The 15,349-nt window shown below is 53.2% G+C and overlaps 1 protein-coding gene across 1 annotated transcript; it reads right to left on the bottom strand.

Moving 5' to 3' along the window:
- Positions 1 to 3,576: 3,576 nt before the first annotated feature.
- LOC112575216 (protein hunchback-like) lies at positions 3,577 to 9,758 on the bottom strand. The gene has a single exon (XM_025256904.1). It carries the CDS (start codon positions 8,872 to 8,874, stop codon positions 8,212 to 8,214), a length of 663 nt encoding a protein of 220 aa, XP_025112689.1. The 5' UTR covers positions 8,875 to 9,758; the 3' UTR covers positions 3,577 to 8,211.
- Between the last annotated feature and the right edge of the window lie 5,591 nt (positions 9,759 to 15,349).

Here is a 15,349-nt window from a genome sequence, read left to right as displayed (position 1 = left end):
TTAGTAACGGGCAGTTACCCACGGTGCATCAAAAAGTGTTGGGTAGAGCAGGAAATGAATTACCCACTGGGCATCTTATCAATGGTTAGGTAAGAAGGTAATGAATTACCCGCGGGCCATTTTATCAATGGTTAGGTAAGAAGGTAATGAATTACCCGCGGGCCATTTTATCAATAGTCGGGTAGAGCAGGCAGTTGACACATGGGAGACTACCCAATGCTCAGCTCACGTGTGTGGTGCGCGCCTGTGCCAGCTGTGAACACACACACACGCACGCTTGTAAATGCAGTGCTGCCACCTACCATTACCCCTCACAAAGCACCCGAAGACTAGCGGACTAGGGTGCAGTTGCAAGCAGCGCCAGTACTCCAGGAGTGAGAGACGGAGGAACTATGTCACTAGTCCACAGCCCGCCGGCCGTGCAGGCAGCACTGGAGGAGCCGGCAACGCGGAGGAAAACAATCTGTTGAACTGGCGGGGGGCTACAGGGGGCTACAGGGGGTGCGCTAGCAACATCCCCCAGCCAGTGCTATTTACCTCCCTTACAGCCCGTTGCCGCTCGCTACAGAAGGGACAGGCCGGTGGGTGGGGTGGGGGAGAAGGGAGGAGGAGGCTGGGGTCAGGGGAAGGCTGAGGGAGAGGTCAAATACCTCGCCGACAGGGGGCGCTAGCGGGCTGGCAGCCGGGAGGTGCACGAGGAGCGGGTAGGGAGGAAGGGGGTGCACAAAGTAGGGCAGAGCGAGAGAGGGCGAGCGTGAGAGAAAGAGAGGGGAAGAGGAAGAGCAACACGCGAAAGCACAGGAGACAAGTGCAGGGAGGAGACCGTCACTGTCAACAGTTCACTGGCTTGCATAACCTGCACTGTGAACACTGCTCACTAGTACACCTGCATTGTGAACACTGTTCACTGGTACACCTGCATTGTGAACACTGTTCACTGGCTTGCATAACCTGCACTGTGAACACTGTTCACTGGTACACCTGCATTGTGAACACTGTTCACTGGTACACCTGCATTGTGAACACTGTTAACTGGTACACCTGCATTGTGAACACTGTTCACTGGTACACCTGCATTGTGAACACTGTTCACTGGCTTGCATAACCTGCACTGTGAACACTGTTCACTGGTACACCTGCATTGTGAACACTGTTCACTGGTACACCTGCATTGTGAACACTGTTAACTGGTACACCTGCATTGTGAACACTGTTCACTAGTACACCTGCATTGTGAAACTGCTCACTGGCGCACCTACACCTGCACCGTGTCCCCCACCACACGGGAGACAGGAGCTTGTCAACGAGACTAGCGGGCTGGCGGGTGGCGCGTGCCATGCATCAAGTCAGTCAAAGCTCAAAGACAAAAGTCACGTGACCAAATCAATATTTGGCGGCAGGGTATGTGTCAGGGCATGAGTATAAGAACGTCAGAGTATGAGGTTGTCAGGGTATGAGGGTGAGGATGTCAGGGTGTGTGAGGGTGAGGATGTCAGTGTATAAGGGTGTCAGGGTGAGGGTGACAGCAGCAGAGTGACAGGCAGGCTCACTGACAAACAAACTGTCATCTACAGCAGTCAATACTAATAACAGGCTTCCGGAGTAGTGGGGCTTGTCATGACAACCTGTCTCCGACAGGGGGCAGCACTAGCGACTTTGCCGTCACTGGATGGGTGACGTCTCCATGTCTGTGCCCAACGCCAGCTGTAACTAACCTATTCGTCTACATGTCTACCCGATATCAGTTGACTAATTGTCTCTTATTCTGTACATTACCCTTCATTACTCATGACAACAGAAATTACCAGTGGTGTACTTTCATCTGCTGTCATCACCAGTCATCTAGTTGAATGGATTGTATTACAATGTCATTAGTAATCAGCGAACATTGCCATCATGAGGATAGTGATTGTAACCAACAAGAATGATGTTTACAGTGTGTTGTTGTCACCAGCAGGCGACAGCAGGTGTCAGCCATTGTCTACCGTCAGGTGCGGTTCAGTCTCATCTGTCATCAACTTCACGTGTGATGACTTCCCAGGAGAAAACTATTTTGTGTCCCCGTCATCATCACGAAGGTTACAAACGATTTCGCGGTATTGTTGACACTGGAATGTTGACACTACTCATTATTGACCTGACTGCCATCACGATGACATGTTACGATGACATGTTACAGTGACATGTTACAGTGACAACACTCGGTTTGTCGTTAGGACATTCTTATTATCGCCCTCAGATGTCAACAACTGTCATCAGCTGAGAACAATTCCACATTTTTCTGTTTCGCATCGCCACGAGATTGATGACGACGACGACGATGACCAATAACTGTCATCGTGTGTGAAACTTATCTCTCGCTATCACAGTTAGATAATAGATAATAGATAATAATCACACATGGATTAACTTCTCCTCACTGCCTTGATGTTATCGTCTGGCTATTGCACTCTACACTTGTGTCTGTCTACACTGTGGTGTCGTCACTACACTGTACACTTGTCTAGTCCCCTGTAGCCCTATTGTCTACACTGTAGTCACTACACTGTACACTAGTGTCCAGTCCCCCTGTAGCCCTATTGTCTACACTGTACACTAGTGTCCAGTCCCCCTGTAACCTATTGTCTACACTGTACACACTCTACACTTGTGTAGTCCCCTGTAGCCCTATTGTCTACACTGTAGTCACCACACTCTACACTTTGTAGTCCCCCTGTAGCCCTATTGTCTACACTGTAGTCACTACACTGTACACTAGTGTCCAGTCCCCCTGTAGCCTATTGTTCTCACTACACTAAGTGTCCAGTCCCCCCTATTGTCACTGTAGTCACCACACTCTACACTTGTGTAGTCCCCCTGTAGCCCTATTGTCTACACTGTAGTCACCACACTCTACACTTGTGTAGTCCCCCTGTACCCTATTGTCTACACTGTAGTCACTACACTGTACACTAGTGTCCAGTCCCCCTGTAGCCCTATTGTCTACACTGTACACTAGTGTCCAGTCCCCCTGTAACCCTATTGTCTACACTGTAGTCACCACACTCTACACTTGTGTAGTCCCCCTGTAGCCCTATTGTCTACACTGTAGTCACCACACTCTACACTTGTGTAGTCCCCCTGTAGCCCTATTGTCTACACTGTAGTCACTACACTGTACACTAGTGTCCAGTCCCCTGTAGCCCTATTGTCTACACTGTACACTAGTGTCCAGTCCCCCTGTAACCCTATTGTCTACACTGTAGTCACCACACTCTACACTTGTGTAGTCCCCCTGTAGCCCTATTGTCTACACTGTAGTCACCACACTCTACACTTGTGTAGTCCCCCTGTAGCCCTATTGTCTACACTGTACACTTGTGTCCAGTCCCCTGTAGCCCTATTGTCTACACTGTACACTAGTGTCCAGTCCCCCTGTAACCCTATTGTCTACACTGTAGTCACCACACTCTACACTTGTGTAGTCCCCCTGTAGCCCTATTGTCTACACTGTAGTCACCACACTCTACACTTGTGTAGTCCCCTGTAGCCCTATTGTCTACACTGTACACTTGTGTCCAGCCCCCTGTAACCCTATTGTCTACACTGTAGTCACCACACTCTACACTTGTGTAGTCCCCTGTAGCCCTATTGTCTACACTGTAGTCACCACACTCTACACTTGTGTAGTCCCCCTGTAGCCCTATTGTCTACACTGTAGTCACCACACTCTACACTTGTGTAGTCCCCCTGTAGCCCTATTGTCTACACTGTACACTTGTGTCCAGTCCCCCTGTAGCCCTATTGTCTACACTGTCGCTGTACGGTTCTGACGCCCGACACTCAGCCCCTGGTGTGCAGACAACTCTGCAGCAACCTGGCCTGCGCACGCACCCCGCGCATACCCACCCCCTCCCACCCTGTGCCGATGCTGCCGCCGAGGTTTGCACGCGGGGGGTGGGGGGTGGGGGAAGGGAGCGGGAGGGTGTGTGGGAGGGAAAGAGATGGTGAGAGGGAGGCGGAGGAAAGAGTTCAGTGGGTTAAGGCCCCTGCGCTAGAGAGAAGGAAGACGGAGACACGATGGAAGCGAGGCTACGTGCTGCACTTGGCAGTCTCGTCAAGACTTGCAGGCATGGCACCGCCCACAACACACCGCCATCGCACTCGGCGCCAGCAACGACAGCACCGACCTCCCACACACGCCAGCACCTACGTAGGTACACAGCACCTGCTTCAGCGCCACCTACGACAGGGTCAGTGACTAGCGTGTGTCACAGGGGCCAGGACGACTGTCATCACAGTGTCACTGTCACTCCTAGTCCTTGCACAACGCGCATGCGCACTAATGTCACGCTAAAGGTGTAATGGCCATCTTCCCTCGTCACGTGATGTCACGCTCATCACTCAGCGGTGTTGTGTTACACTAAACATGTCCGCACGCACCGCGTAGCGCTAAACATACACTAATGCACAGCGAGTATGTCACTGCACTAAGTCAACGGAAGGTGTATCGTCTGTATCGCGCAATACGAGTACAATACGATACACTCACAATCAAAACACAGCTTTCATCACGCAATCGCCCTTCTCTGTCTCTCTCACACACCCTCTCTGTCTCCCTTCTTGCTCCCCATGATGCTCAGACAGCGCGTACAGCAGAGAGCAGCGACGTGCATGCTGTGACGTCACCAAGATGGCCGCGAGAGAACGGTTCGTTCTGTAACGTGTTACACTACCTCCCCCCGCACACACACACCACACACCCACACCTCCGCGCATGGGCAGAAAGACTGGAGTACGGCAGGCCGGGTGCGCGCGGCGATTGCGTGTCGTCAAAAGGACAGAGTTACCTCCCAACCGGAAATAGAATCAAAGGAGGCGGCATGCTGGTCGCTTTTACACAACACTGAGGACATTCGACTCCAGGAGACTCTACCGGAACCGAAACTAAACTCAAAAATTTATGTTGAAAAGTGGAGTTTGCTCACGTGACGACAAGAGGACAGGTCAGCAGGATCTGACACAGGTCAGCAGAATCTGACACAGGTCAGCAGGATCTCTCTCATGTTACGTCACAAGGGCCCTCAGTGAGAGGACTGCCACGTGTCACGACATTCAGCTGATGTGACAGGCACTGACAGTCCGGTGGCAGGAGACGACATGAGCAAAGGCCAGTGAGCAGGACTCAGCATGTGAGCACAGCCCTCACCACGTGTCAGTAGGGCAGCAAAGGAATGAAGAGCGAAGCTGTCGGACGGTTTTTGTACTAACAGCTCGTGGCGTGTACTCTGATGACGACATGTCCTCTACTCCTCTACGCACCTCGCATGCCGAGAGAACCGGGTGGAAATGGCAGCTACCCGACATGACAGCTATGTGATGTAAATTCATTTGAAAGGCGCATTAGTGAATGGGTCAGGCCTTTACATGTGACGTACCCTGTATGGTGTGACACACACACCCGCCATGTTTGACTGTATCAGCAAGTCTACACGTTGTGTGTGTGTAGCCCCTGACACAGGGGCCGGTGTTTGTACTGCACGACTTCCTCTCTACAGACAGGGATTGTGGTAGCAACCTCACTCAGCCCTCGTGTGTCCTCCACACACACGTGTCATTATGGTGAGCGTACACAGACTTGTGTAGTGAGGGCCTAGCAACACGCACGTGCACACAGACACACACACACGCACGTGCACACACACACACACAATTTGCTTGAACGTGTCTAACCTGATTTTCTACAAAGTTTTGCAGACTTTCACCCTAACCTTTTCCTGTAACTTCAGTAGTATGTCTCAGTGTGTCAGTGTCTGGCAGTATGTCAGAGCAGTCTGTCAGTGTGTCAGTGTCTGGCAGTATGTCAGAGCAGTGTGTCAGTGTCTGCCAGTATGTCAGTGTCTGCCAGTATGTCAGTGTCTGGCAGTATGTCAGAGCAGTCTGTCAGTGTGTCAGTGTCTGGCAGTATGTCAGAGCAGTCTGTCAGTGTGTCAGTGTCTGGCAGTATGTCAGAGCAGTGTGTCAGTGTCTGCCAGTATGTCAGTGTCTGCCAGTATGTCAGTGTCTCTGTGTGTCAGTGTCTGCCATCACTTCTCCTCACAATTCCACTCTATGTCTAGACTAATAAACACCGCCGAGGTTCGTTTCCTGCACACTAGACACAAACACAGGTCTACACCACTGCTGACCTACCCCACTGCTGACCTACCCCACTGCTGACCTACCCCACTGGTGGAAACAGCCGTTACTGTTGGTAGAGTGCGGAGCGGAGGGTGTCTACCATTAGGGGTATGTTGCAGACCCTGTCTAGGTTGAGGCGTATGCTGCTAACCCTGCTTACTCATCTCGGTACACAGTGCCCTCAATATCATCTAGCTACTCGGTGCCCTAAATACCTGGGATCACCTCAATACTGGGTATCATCTAAATATCATCTACCTACTCAGTGCCCTAAATACCTGGGATCAGAACAATCAGGAGTTTCGCCCGCGGACCGTTAAGATGAGGAAGTGCTGACCTGTACAAACAGACGTTGACATCAACACTGCACAAGAATATTTCACAACATGCACACGAGGGCCACTGCACGCTGACAACATCAACAGTGAACACGTCTGAACGAGCGACTGGACACCGATGACCGTTACAGTGAACACACGATGCCATGTGTGCAATCGCAGCAGTTCATCGGGAATCTTCTGCCAGCTTGTCGCCGCTCTCCCTGGAATGAAGCTGAAGATCCGATGAACCCCGGGGTCAGGCCTGTGTCAGCACACTGGGGCCACGAGGAGACCCCGAGGGTCTCATTCTCGACCTTGTTTTCTTGAGGAGAGCGTGCTTGGGTACCGAGTACTTGCAATCAGAATTCAACTCTCCTCCTGAAGCTCCAGACTGGTGGGGCGGGGATGGGGCAACATTTAACAGTATTTCACACCCACCCACCTCCCAACCTCGCTGTACGTTCATCGCCCTCTAACCTCTGACCCTAGCTTGCAGAGGATGTTGGCAACTGGCGACTGCCCCTCCCCTGTCCCCACCCAGCAAACAGTAGTTGATGGTGTTGCAGGGCTGGGCCCTGACTGTCATTCCTGAGAACAGAAAGTGTCCTGGCGACCGCGCATGTCAGAAAATGGCGGCGATCACGTGCTCTAGCAGGATCCGCACATGGATGTCCGCCATGCTGGATGCCTGCTGCTCAGCAATTAACTAATTAATCTTGAGTTCACATTGTCAATGTCCATCAGACCCTGACATGTTCAACCTACTCCTCGCGGCAGACGTGGTGAGGTCATGGCTGTGTCCACTCTCTGGCCCCTCCTTTCCCTGCAGTCGCTGGTGTAGTCCAGCAGTCACGTGACGATCGCTACGCAACCAGGACAGGTGTCGTGTGCATGCTGGCATCACCTGCATTGCTGGTGGCGCTGGTCAGGTTGCCATGGACAACAGATGATCAGCAGGCTGCGAGCTGACTGGCAGTTGGGTGCAAGGTGAAGGTCTCCGCCTGTCACGTGGGTCCGTGAGGCTGACGACAAGGTCAGACCTTAAAGGGGCAGGGGGCGTCGGGGGGTCCGTTGTAGCTCCGGTAATCTCACAACCAACTGCATCAGATGCTGACACCGCACAGGTCACGTGACTGTAGCAATGTGGGGGTTACACATCTTGGATACACGTCATCAACTCCGTCACGTGCTAAAGTCCGTTGTACTGGCCATCCACATCCCACGAGGGCCCAGAAGACTTCCAGACACGATGGTACATATGACAACATACAGAAAACACAGCTTAACAACGTGTGGCTTGTCCGGCCCGCTGGTCTCTCGACGAGACTGTGAATATGTACAACCACTGGCAGAACATATGTACACACGGATATATAAGGCTACTTACAGCAAACCTGCTTAGTCAGCGGACGATCAAAGACGCCGGCGAAGATGTATTACATGTTGCAGGTACCACCAGGTCAGGTCAGGTGACAACTGCTGCTGGGCGGCTCCTGGACACGGACACTCCGGACACGGGGAACCCCCGCTCCTCCACAGTCTATACACACACATACACACACACGCGCGCGCGCACGTGCAAGGTGCTCGCCACACTGCTGGAATCCACGTCATCACGGCACGATGGATGAAGTGAGGCAGTCGTCAGCATCCTGCGAAAGAACTGGTGAGCCTCGTCGGGAGGAACACGATCACTCTCCCACCAACACGGTCACAACGCCACCAGAGGGCGCTAGCAACGTCTGCAGGCCAAGCTGGAGGCGGTCATGAGGAAGAGAAGGATGTCCGTATGACCGCCGAAGGCCGCGATGTGCAGCGCGCTCCAGCCATCCCGGTTGGCCAGCCGCACGTCCGCCCCGAACCTCACCAGCACCTTGACCAGCTCCAGGTTGCCCAGCTGACAGCTCTGGTGGAGGGCTGTTTGGCCCTCCGTGTCGAAGACGTTGAGGTTGATCTTGCCCTCTCGCGCCTCCAGCAACCGCCGCAACCCCGACGAGTCCCCGTTGCGCACGGCCTCGCGCATCGTGCGCTGGTACTGCGCAACAAGTTGCGGTGAGGTGGCCGGCGCGGCGCTGGCTGGCATCGTGGCGAGCGTTGCGGTGGTGGAGGACACTGTCGACCCGTTGGTCGTCGTTTTGGTCGTGGCAGCTGGTGGCGGTGAAGGTGACGGGGTGGGCGTGCTCGTAGTCGACGCTGTGGACGGCGAGGTTGTGGACGTCGTAGGCGATGGCAAAGGTGAGGGGTGGCAGGGAAGGTTGGGGTCAAGGTCGGGGTGGTGGCTGTGGTAATGATGGGCTCGGGTGTACGGGTGTGCACTGTGGTGGTGATGTCGGTGGTGGTGACGGGTAGGTTCACGGGGTGGGGTGTTCAGCCGGGGTGATCCAGACCGGCTCATGACACAGATCCCGCGGGTAGGTGTGGACAGATGTCCGTCCACCCGCCCAGTATCCACCCTTGTCTGGTGTAAGGCTGTCCGCACACGTTGGACTCGCAGGTCACCGCAAGACGAGCGAACAGCGAATCATCTCAAGTCACAACTGCAGCTTGACCACATCGCTCTCATCGTCAACTCCAACTGACAACGTTACTTGTCATCGTCAAAGCAGTCTACCCGACGACACCATCAGCACCCCCCACCACCACCACGATGGAGAGAAGTGAGAAGTACGAGCCCCGCGGTGTTCCCACAGCCAGTGCGCTCCCCCCTTTGTGCACAGACGGTGCAGGGCTCGAGGCTGGCGAAGCACGAAGCTCGGAGCGAGCGGAGACTATGTGGGACGAAATTCCTGGCAACTACACAATCGCCGCCACGCCATCTACACCAGGCCCGCCTGCAGCCGCCACGCCGTGTGAGAACAACTCATTCAGCGCCATTCCCAGGCCGTCAGGTCTCGCGCGCACTCGCTCCTCGCTCCCTCTCTCACGCGCGGGCTGTCCGAAGTCCTGGCGCATTCCTCGCCATCCCCCAGCCCCTTGTTGTCAAGCGAGGAGAGCGGCGACGAGGAAACCGTTGCTGCAGTTGGCGAGTCGTTGGCGTGCGATGTGGTGGTGGTGGTAGGCGGAGACTGTTGGTGGCGGCAGTTGAACCATGGCGGAGCTGGTCGCCAGCCGCTGTCACAAGCCGCTCGCCTGGGAAAACGGCGAACTGGGGGGTGGGGTGGGGGAGTAGGGAGGGGGTCAACCGGTGGGGAGGCCTCCTTCACCCTTGCACTGACTGGGATCTCCTCCCAGCCCGCAGCCTTACCCTCCCACCCCTCTCTCTCACACAGAGGTTACTGTCGGCGGCCTTGTTACAAGCTGCACACACACACACGCACACACACACACGCACTCTCACACGCACACCCCCACGCGTACCCCCCCAGCCATCTTGTCTGCAACACTTGCGAGTCTCGCTCCCAGCCAGCCAATGGCAGCGCGCCAGAGGAATTCCCCGATGACCCAAGCCGCGCGCCGATTGGCTGGCCGCCTGGCGGAGTGGTGGTGGCCCAGTTTATTCACAAAGCGGACCGTGGGAACCACTGGGCCCTCACGGCGGGGGCAACAACAGGGAGGATGGAGGGGGTGGGGTCTGTGAGGCCTGCTAAGGGTTGGAAAGTGTCTAAAGGGAAGAACATGAATGGCGACTCGCTGTGAACAATCGTCGCTAGTGTGGCAGGCGGCGACAGGTCGACACACACCCTCACCTCACCTCACCTCCCTCAGCGCGACGGGTGGTCAGACACCGGGTACGACAAAAGGTAGCAGAAAGGTCAAGGCGGGTGACAACACCCCCCCCACACACACACACCCAGCACGGAAATATGCTGAGGTCGGCGAAATAGTGTAAAGGAAGACAACTTGTGAGGGAGATGCTGTGTTGCCGACACTGGAGTGACCTTTGTCGACACCTCGCTACTCGCCCCCCCTTCACCGCCGCCATCAGGGACCCGGCAATGGCGGACAGCGACCACTCGGCTCCTACACACTTCCCCTCGCCTGACCTCTTCCCTCCCCTAACCGCCACCCCTCCAACCCCACCCCTGACCTTTAGTGACCGAGATCGAAGCAGCGAGAGCGGCACATGACAGGGGAGGTAAATGTCTCGCGTGCACGGCGCCGCCAGGGGGCGCTAGGGGTTGCAATCTGCAGACAACGTCACGACCTGGGGCCATAGTCTCATTGCGTCGACATTTTCCTGATCGCTAAGCTCCAACGGCCCGAGAGCTGGCCGGCCGCTAGGCGAGCGTCATGCGTGCGAGAAATGTCGCCCGTGTAACCGCACTTCAGCAATCGGGCCGTCGACACCCTGACCTTGAGGGAATACCTAGGGAACTCCACGTGTGCGCATGCGCGAACCAACGTTTAGCGAGAACAATGGAAGAAAAACATGAAGCAGACAACATACAGCCATATAAGAAGCCGAGAAAGGCGAACTGCATGACAAACAAGGAAATCTGGATCTTGTTAGAAGACTGAAGTAGTGTTCGTTATCTTCTCTTTTTATATATCTTGACTGTGCTTTTGTTGTTGTTTGTTTGTTTTGTTTTTTTTTTTTTTTGGTCAGGTTGGAAAAGGTGTGCTTAATGAGTTCGTTGACAAATGAAATAACTAATAGAAAGAAGAGCGCAATATGGCAGCGAATTGCAAAATTGCCGCCTCTTGTGGCGTAGAACATCGCAGTCTTGTAAGTTGGTTCAAGACTTGATAAAAAAAAAAAGCGACCTCCGCTCCGACTCACTGACAATACGGAAGAGAATCTTCTTCTCCCTGCTCCCATCAAGTAAAAACACTCAGTCACACAACAACATTCAAATCAACATAGCACTCTTTCCTTTGTTCTTGAACAAAACAACCTATCAACACCAATTGCTTTAAAAAAAAAAGACCGGCCGGCCATCCCAGCATTGTGCGGCACGCCTCAGACTGTCCACACTGACAGCCCCATTAACTGGGGTCTTTCACACCTCCCCCTTCCACCTAATTTTCCCAGGCCCTTTCCAGGCTAACAAAGCATTTAAAAATAAAAAATAGTACAGCACGTTGGTCAGCACACACATTTTGAAAGGTACCTGTCGTATAGAAACGAAGGGCAAGACATACTTGCAATGTCGGTGTGACACTGCGCCCTCGATTCGCAAATGTTAAAGTCTCCTGAATGTCGTCGACGATCTCCAGGATGTCAACTCTTCGAAATTTTAAAAGTTCGTATATCATTATGTCATCCCATGAATCGTTGGGATTACTTCCATCCCGAAATATCCTGTTTCTGTGAAGATTTCGGTCCGTGTCATACAGCATAAACACCACGGCGGCCATGTTTAACGAGCCCTTCGCGAGTTACAGGCGCCAGCGGCCGTCTCTACACTTACAGGCCGAATCACCCGCCAGCGCAGCCAAAAGATGCGACATATTTCGGCCTCTAAACCACTTAGAGGGTGGTCGGACCTTTGATGGCCTCTAAGTGGCTTAGCGACCCGATGAGACTACGGCCCCTGGTGGCGCCTCTGCAGCCTGTTTGGTGTCAGGTGCACGTGACCGGCGGTGGCCTTGTTGCGAGCAGGGCGTGACCAGCGTGACTGTTGGCGGCCAGATAGCGTCAGGTCGTGACCGGCCGTCAGTGCCCCCGGGGTCGCCGCTACCTCCCCACTAACCCTGTTGGTAGTGCAATCACCGGCGGCTTGTCGTCCATCCATCTCTCCGCCGGAGTGTCTCGTCGTGCTGTCTTGTCTGCCAGCGGCGTGATGTCACTACACTGACCACACACACACGTCAACACTCTCGGCGGCAGTTCGCACAAAGTCTCGGGGTAACAAGCGAGAGTGTGACTGAAATACCCGATGTCAACTGATGTTCAGCTTGCATCCTGTCTGAGGCTGCACGTGACAATCCTGTTCACTGAGCTTGAATAGCCAGCCTGTCGGTGTGTGCGCGAGTGTGATCATTGTAAGCTGTCACTGACCTGACCTACATGGCATGCACGTGCCTCCAGGCTCTGACGTCATTGCGCTACCCACCGGACTACCCGCTTCCTCACACGGCATACAGTCCACTAGCTGCGCTGCCGTAGCATCAGGAATCGCCGTGGTAGCCATGGTGACATCTCACACCACGTCACTTGTCGTGACGTGTACGTCTCCACACGTGTCTGTTGTCACCACAAACACTTTGTGACACAGTATTATCTGCCTGTCAACACAAGCTTTGACATGACAACATCACCCTGTAACTGTCACAAAGCAACGTTGTGTCAGGATGTTGCGTCACAAATATTCGTTGACACAAGACAGTGGTACTGAGTGACACAGTGACACAGTGACACAGTGTGGGCTCGCAGTTGAGAAAGAATCAGATGATCTGTGAGATAATTTATTTTCTATTCATTGCATTCTGTGCCCACGTGACAGCTGTCACGCGTGCCATCAACGACACGACAGCGGGTCACTGAATGACATGTCACGAGAGACACAGTTACTAACAGCATCGTGAGGAAGTTGGGAGGGTGGGTCAAGGGAGGCAATTTTCATGTGGCGGGTATTGTGGGTGCCATGGATACACGTTGACAAGCCCACCACCCCCACCTCCACTGAAAGGGAGGCTACCGACAGCAAGGAGCATTATCTCCCCTGGCCGTCCATAGTAAGCGAGTTGTAAACATAAACAACAACATCGTGATGTCAGCGTGTAGACTGGAGGATGGACCACGTGATGCTGAGGTCACAGACACTGCTGCACCTTGCTGCGCGTCTGCTGCACGCTTTGTGTGGGTGGGGGGCACTTGAGGGGTTGTAGCTTCCGGTCTGTGCGAGAGTTCTCTCCCCTGTTGTCAAGGTTTCTAAGAGCAATGCACAAGAGCTCTCTAGGGTGTGACACAGAAATACGTCGTCGTGACACAGCTGCCCTCTGTTGACATGTCGTGGTCAAGCTGCTCACACAGCAAGATGGTGTCTACAGACCACCGAGGTATGTCCGGGTACACCGATGATGTGGAGGGACCACCGAGGTATACCCGGGTACACCGATGATGTGGAGGGACCACCGAGGTATGCCAGGCAGCACACGTCTCTGACAGCAGACAGCGGTGTCTTGGTGACGTCCTTGTGACGTCCTTGTGACGTCCTTGTGACGTCCTTGTGACGTGATGGAGTTGGGGTCAGAGGGTAGGGCTTCCTATTCTTGTCACAAGCAGATGTCACGATGTTTTTGAGTTTATTTGTGTTTGTGGACTTGTTTGTGTCTGCTTGCTGTAGGCAGGCCGTGTGTGAGAATGGAGAATTATTTGGTGACATCAGCGATACGTGAATGTCTACATTTGTTTCTCTCTCCTCCCTCTCTCACTCTCTCTCTCACTCTCTCACAATTCAGTGAAGTTCCATTAAGACAGGATGTGAAGTGGCCACACTGTCCACATGCTGCAAGTCATCGTCTAATGTCCTGTGTCACCCTTTTCAATCCATCAATCTTCTTGTCAGCCAATCCATCTCCTAGTCAATCAATCTTCGTCATGCCGTTGTCATGGGAAACGGAGAAGGAGATTGGTTACTGCGACATGAAAGCAAAGCGGTAACAAAATACAGCATAAAGCCGGGGTGCAGCTAGGTCCACACACACACACTCACACACACTCACACACACATACACACACACACCTGCACACATACTCACACACACACATACATACACACACACATACACACACATTGTCACATATACCTGGACATTTGCACTTTCTTCTCTCAATCAACAGCTTCCTGTTGTGTAGGCGGTGGGCCTGTAGCTATTTAGTGATTGTAGCTACACGTGTCCTACAGTAGCTAATACACAAACACAATACATGTAGACAACTTCTCCTTCTTTCCCTCACTCAGTCCTTACTGCTGTTTCAACCGACTGTAAGCACAGTCCAGGTGGCACGTCACTGTTCACTGTTCACACGATACTCTTAATTCACTCACTGGTTGTTTCACAATCCATACTCAGTATACATACATGCATCTTCCACACACACTCACACACTTATCTTAACCATACAAACAAACAAACAAACAAACAAACAAACACCACTGACGCCTCCACTTGGGAGACACGCACAAAATGGCGGTGATGGGGGACGAGTGACCTCGACCTTCTTCCATCACAAACGCTGTCTCTTGGGGTCAGAGGTTACACACACTGGTGCTGTCTCTTGGGGTCAGAGGTTACACACACTGGTGCTGTCTCTTGGGGTCAGAGGTTACACACACTGGTGCTGTCTCTTGGGGTCAGAGGTTACACACACTGGTGCTGTCTCTTGGGGTCAGAGGTTACACACACTGGTGCTGTCTCTTGGGGTCAGAGGTTACACACACTGGTGCTGTCTCTTGGGGTCACACTTTACGACCAGCACCTATCACGTGACTAACAGGGTTTTCTGTTTTTTGTTTTTGTTTTTCAGAAATAGCGAAAGAAAGGCGGAAAGCTGTTTAGTTAACTGTCTCCGGACAGACTTCCTCAGACCGACAATAACGTCTGATTTGATTTGATTCCTGTGTCAGCAGAAATCCACTCAAGTTGACTGTGGCGAACTGAGAGAGAGAGGGAGAGACTGAGACATAGACCTGTATGAAGGGGAGGCTGCACGTGACTGAAGGCAGACGTAGACTAGTGACACGTGACTGGGATACATGGTGTGAAGATTGTGTGTACGTTGCTTACCATCAAGGTCTGGAATCTTTCTGTAGTTGCCGCCATAGTGAGACCAGCACCTACCGACCCCACTCGCAGCAAGTCTCTACTACTCCCACCCCTTCTCCCCTTTCGTAAGGTCAAAGGGCACACAGCAGGAAAGAAGACAGCAGTGACATTGGACAAACCATCATTTCACCTGTTACGCCCCCTTTGATGTTTTATCT

Source organism: Pomacea canaliculata, linkage group LG11 (assembly GCF_003073045.1).
Source record: "Pomacea canaliculata isolate SZHN2017 linkage group LG11, ASM307304v1, whole genome shotgun sequence".
In the NCBI taxonomy this organism is placed as follows: Eukaryota; Metazoa; Mollusca; class Gastropoda; order Architaenioglossa; family Ampullariidae; genus Pomacea; species Pomacea canaliculata.
Note: the sequence above shows the minus strand (reverse complement) of the source record. Positions and strands in the feature narration are given on the sequence as shown.

Coding starts and splice junctions, on each gene's coding strand:
- LOC112575216 (XM_025256904.1), bottom strand. CDS start 8,874: ATGAGCCGGTCTGGATCACCCCGGCTGAACACCCCACCCCGTGAACCT.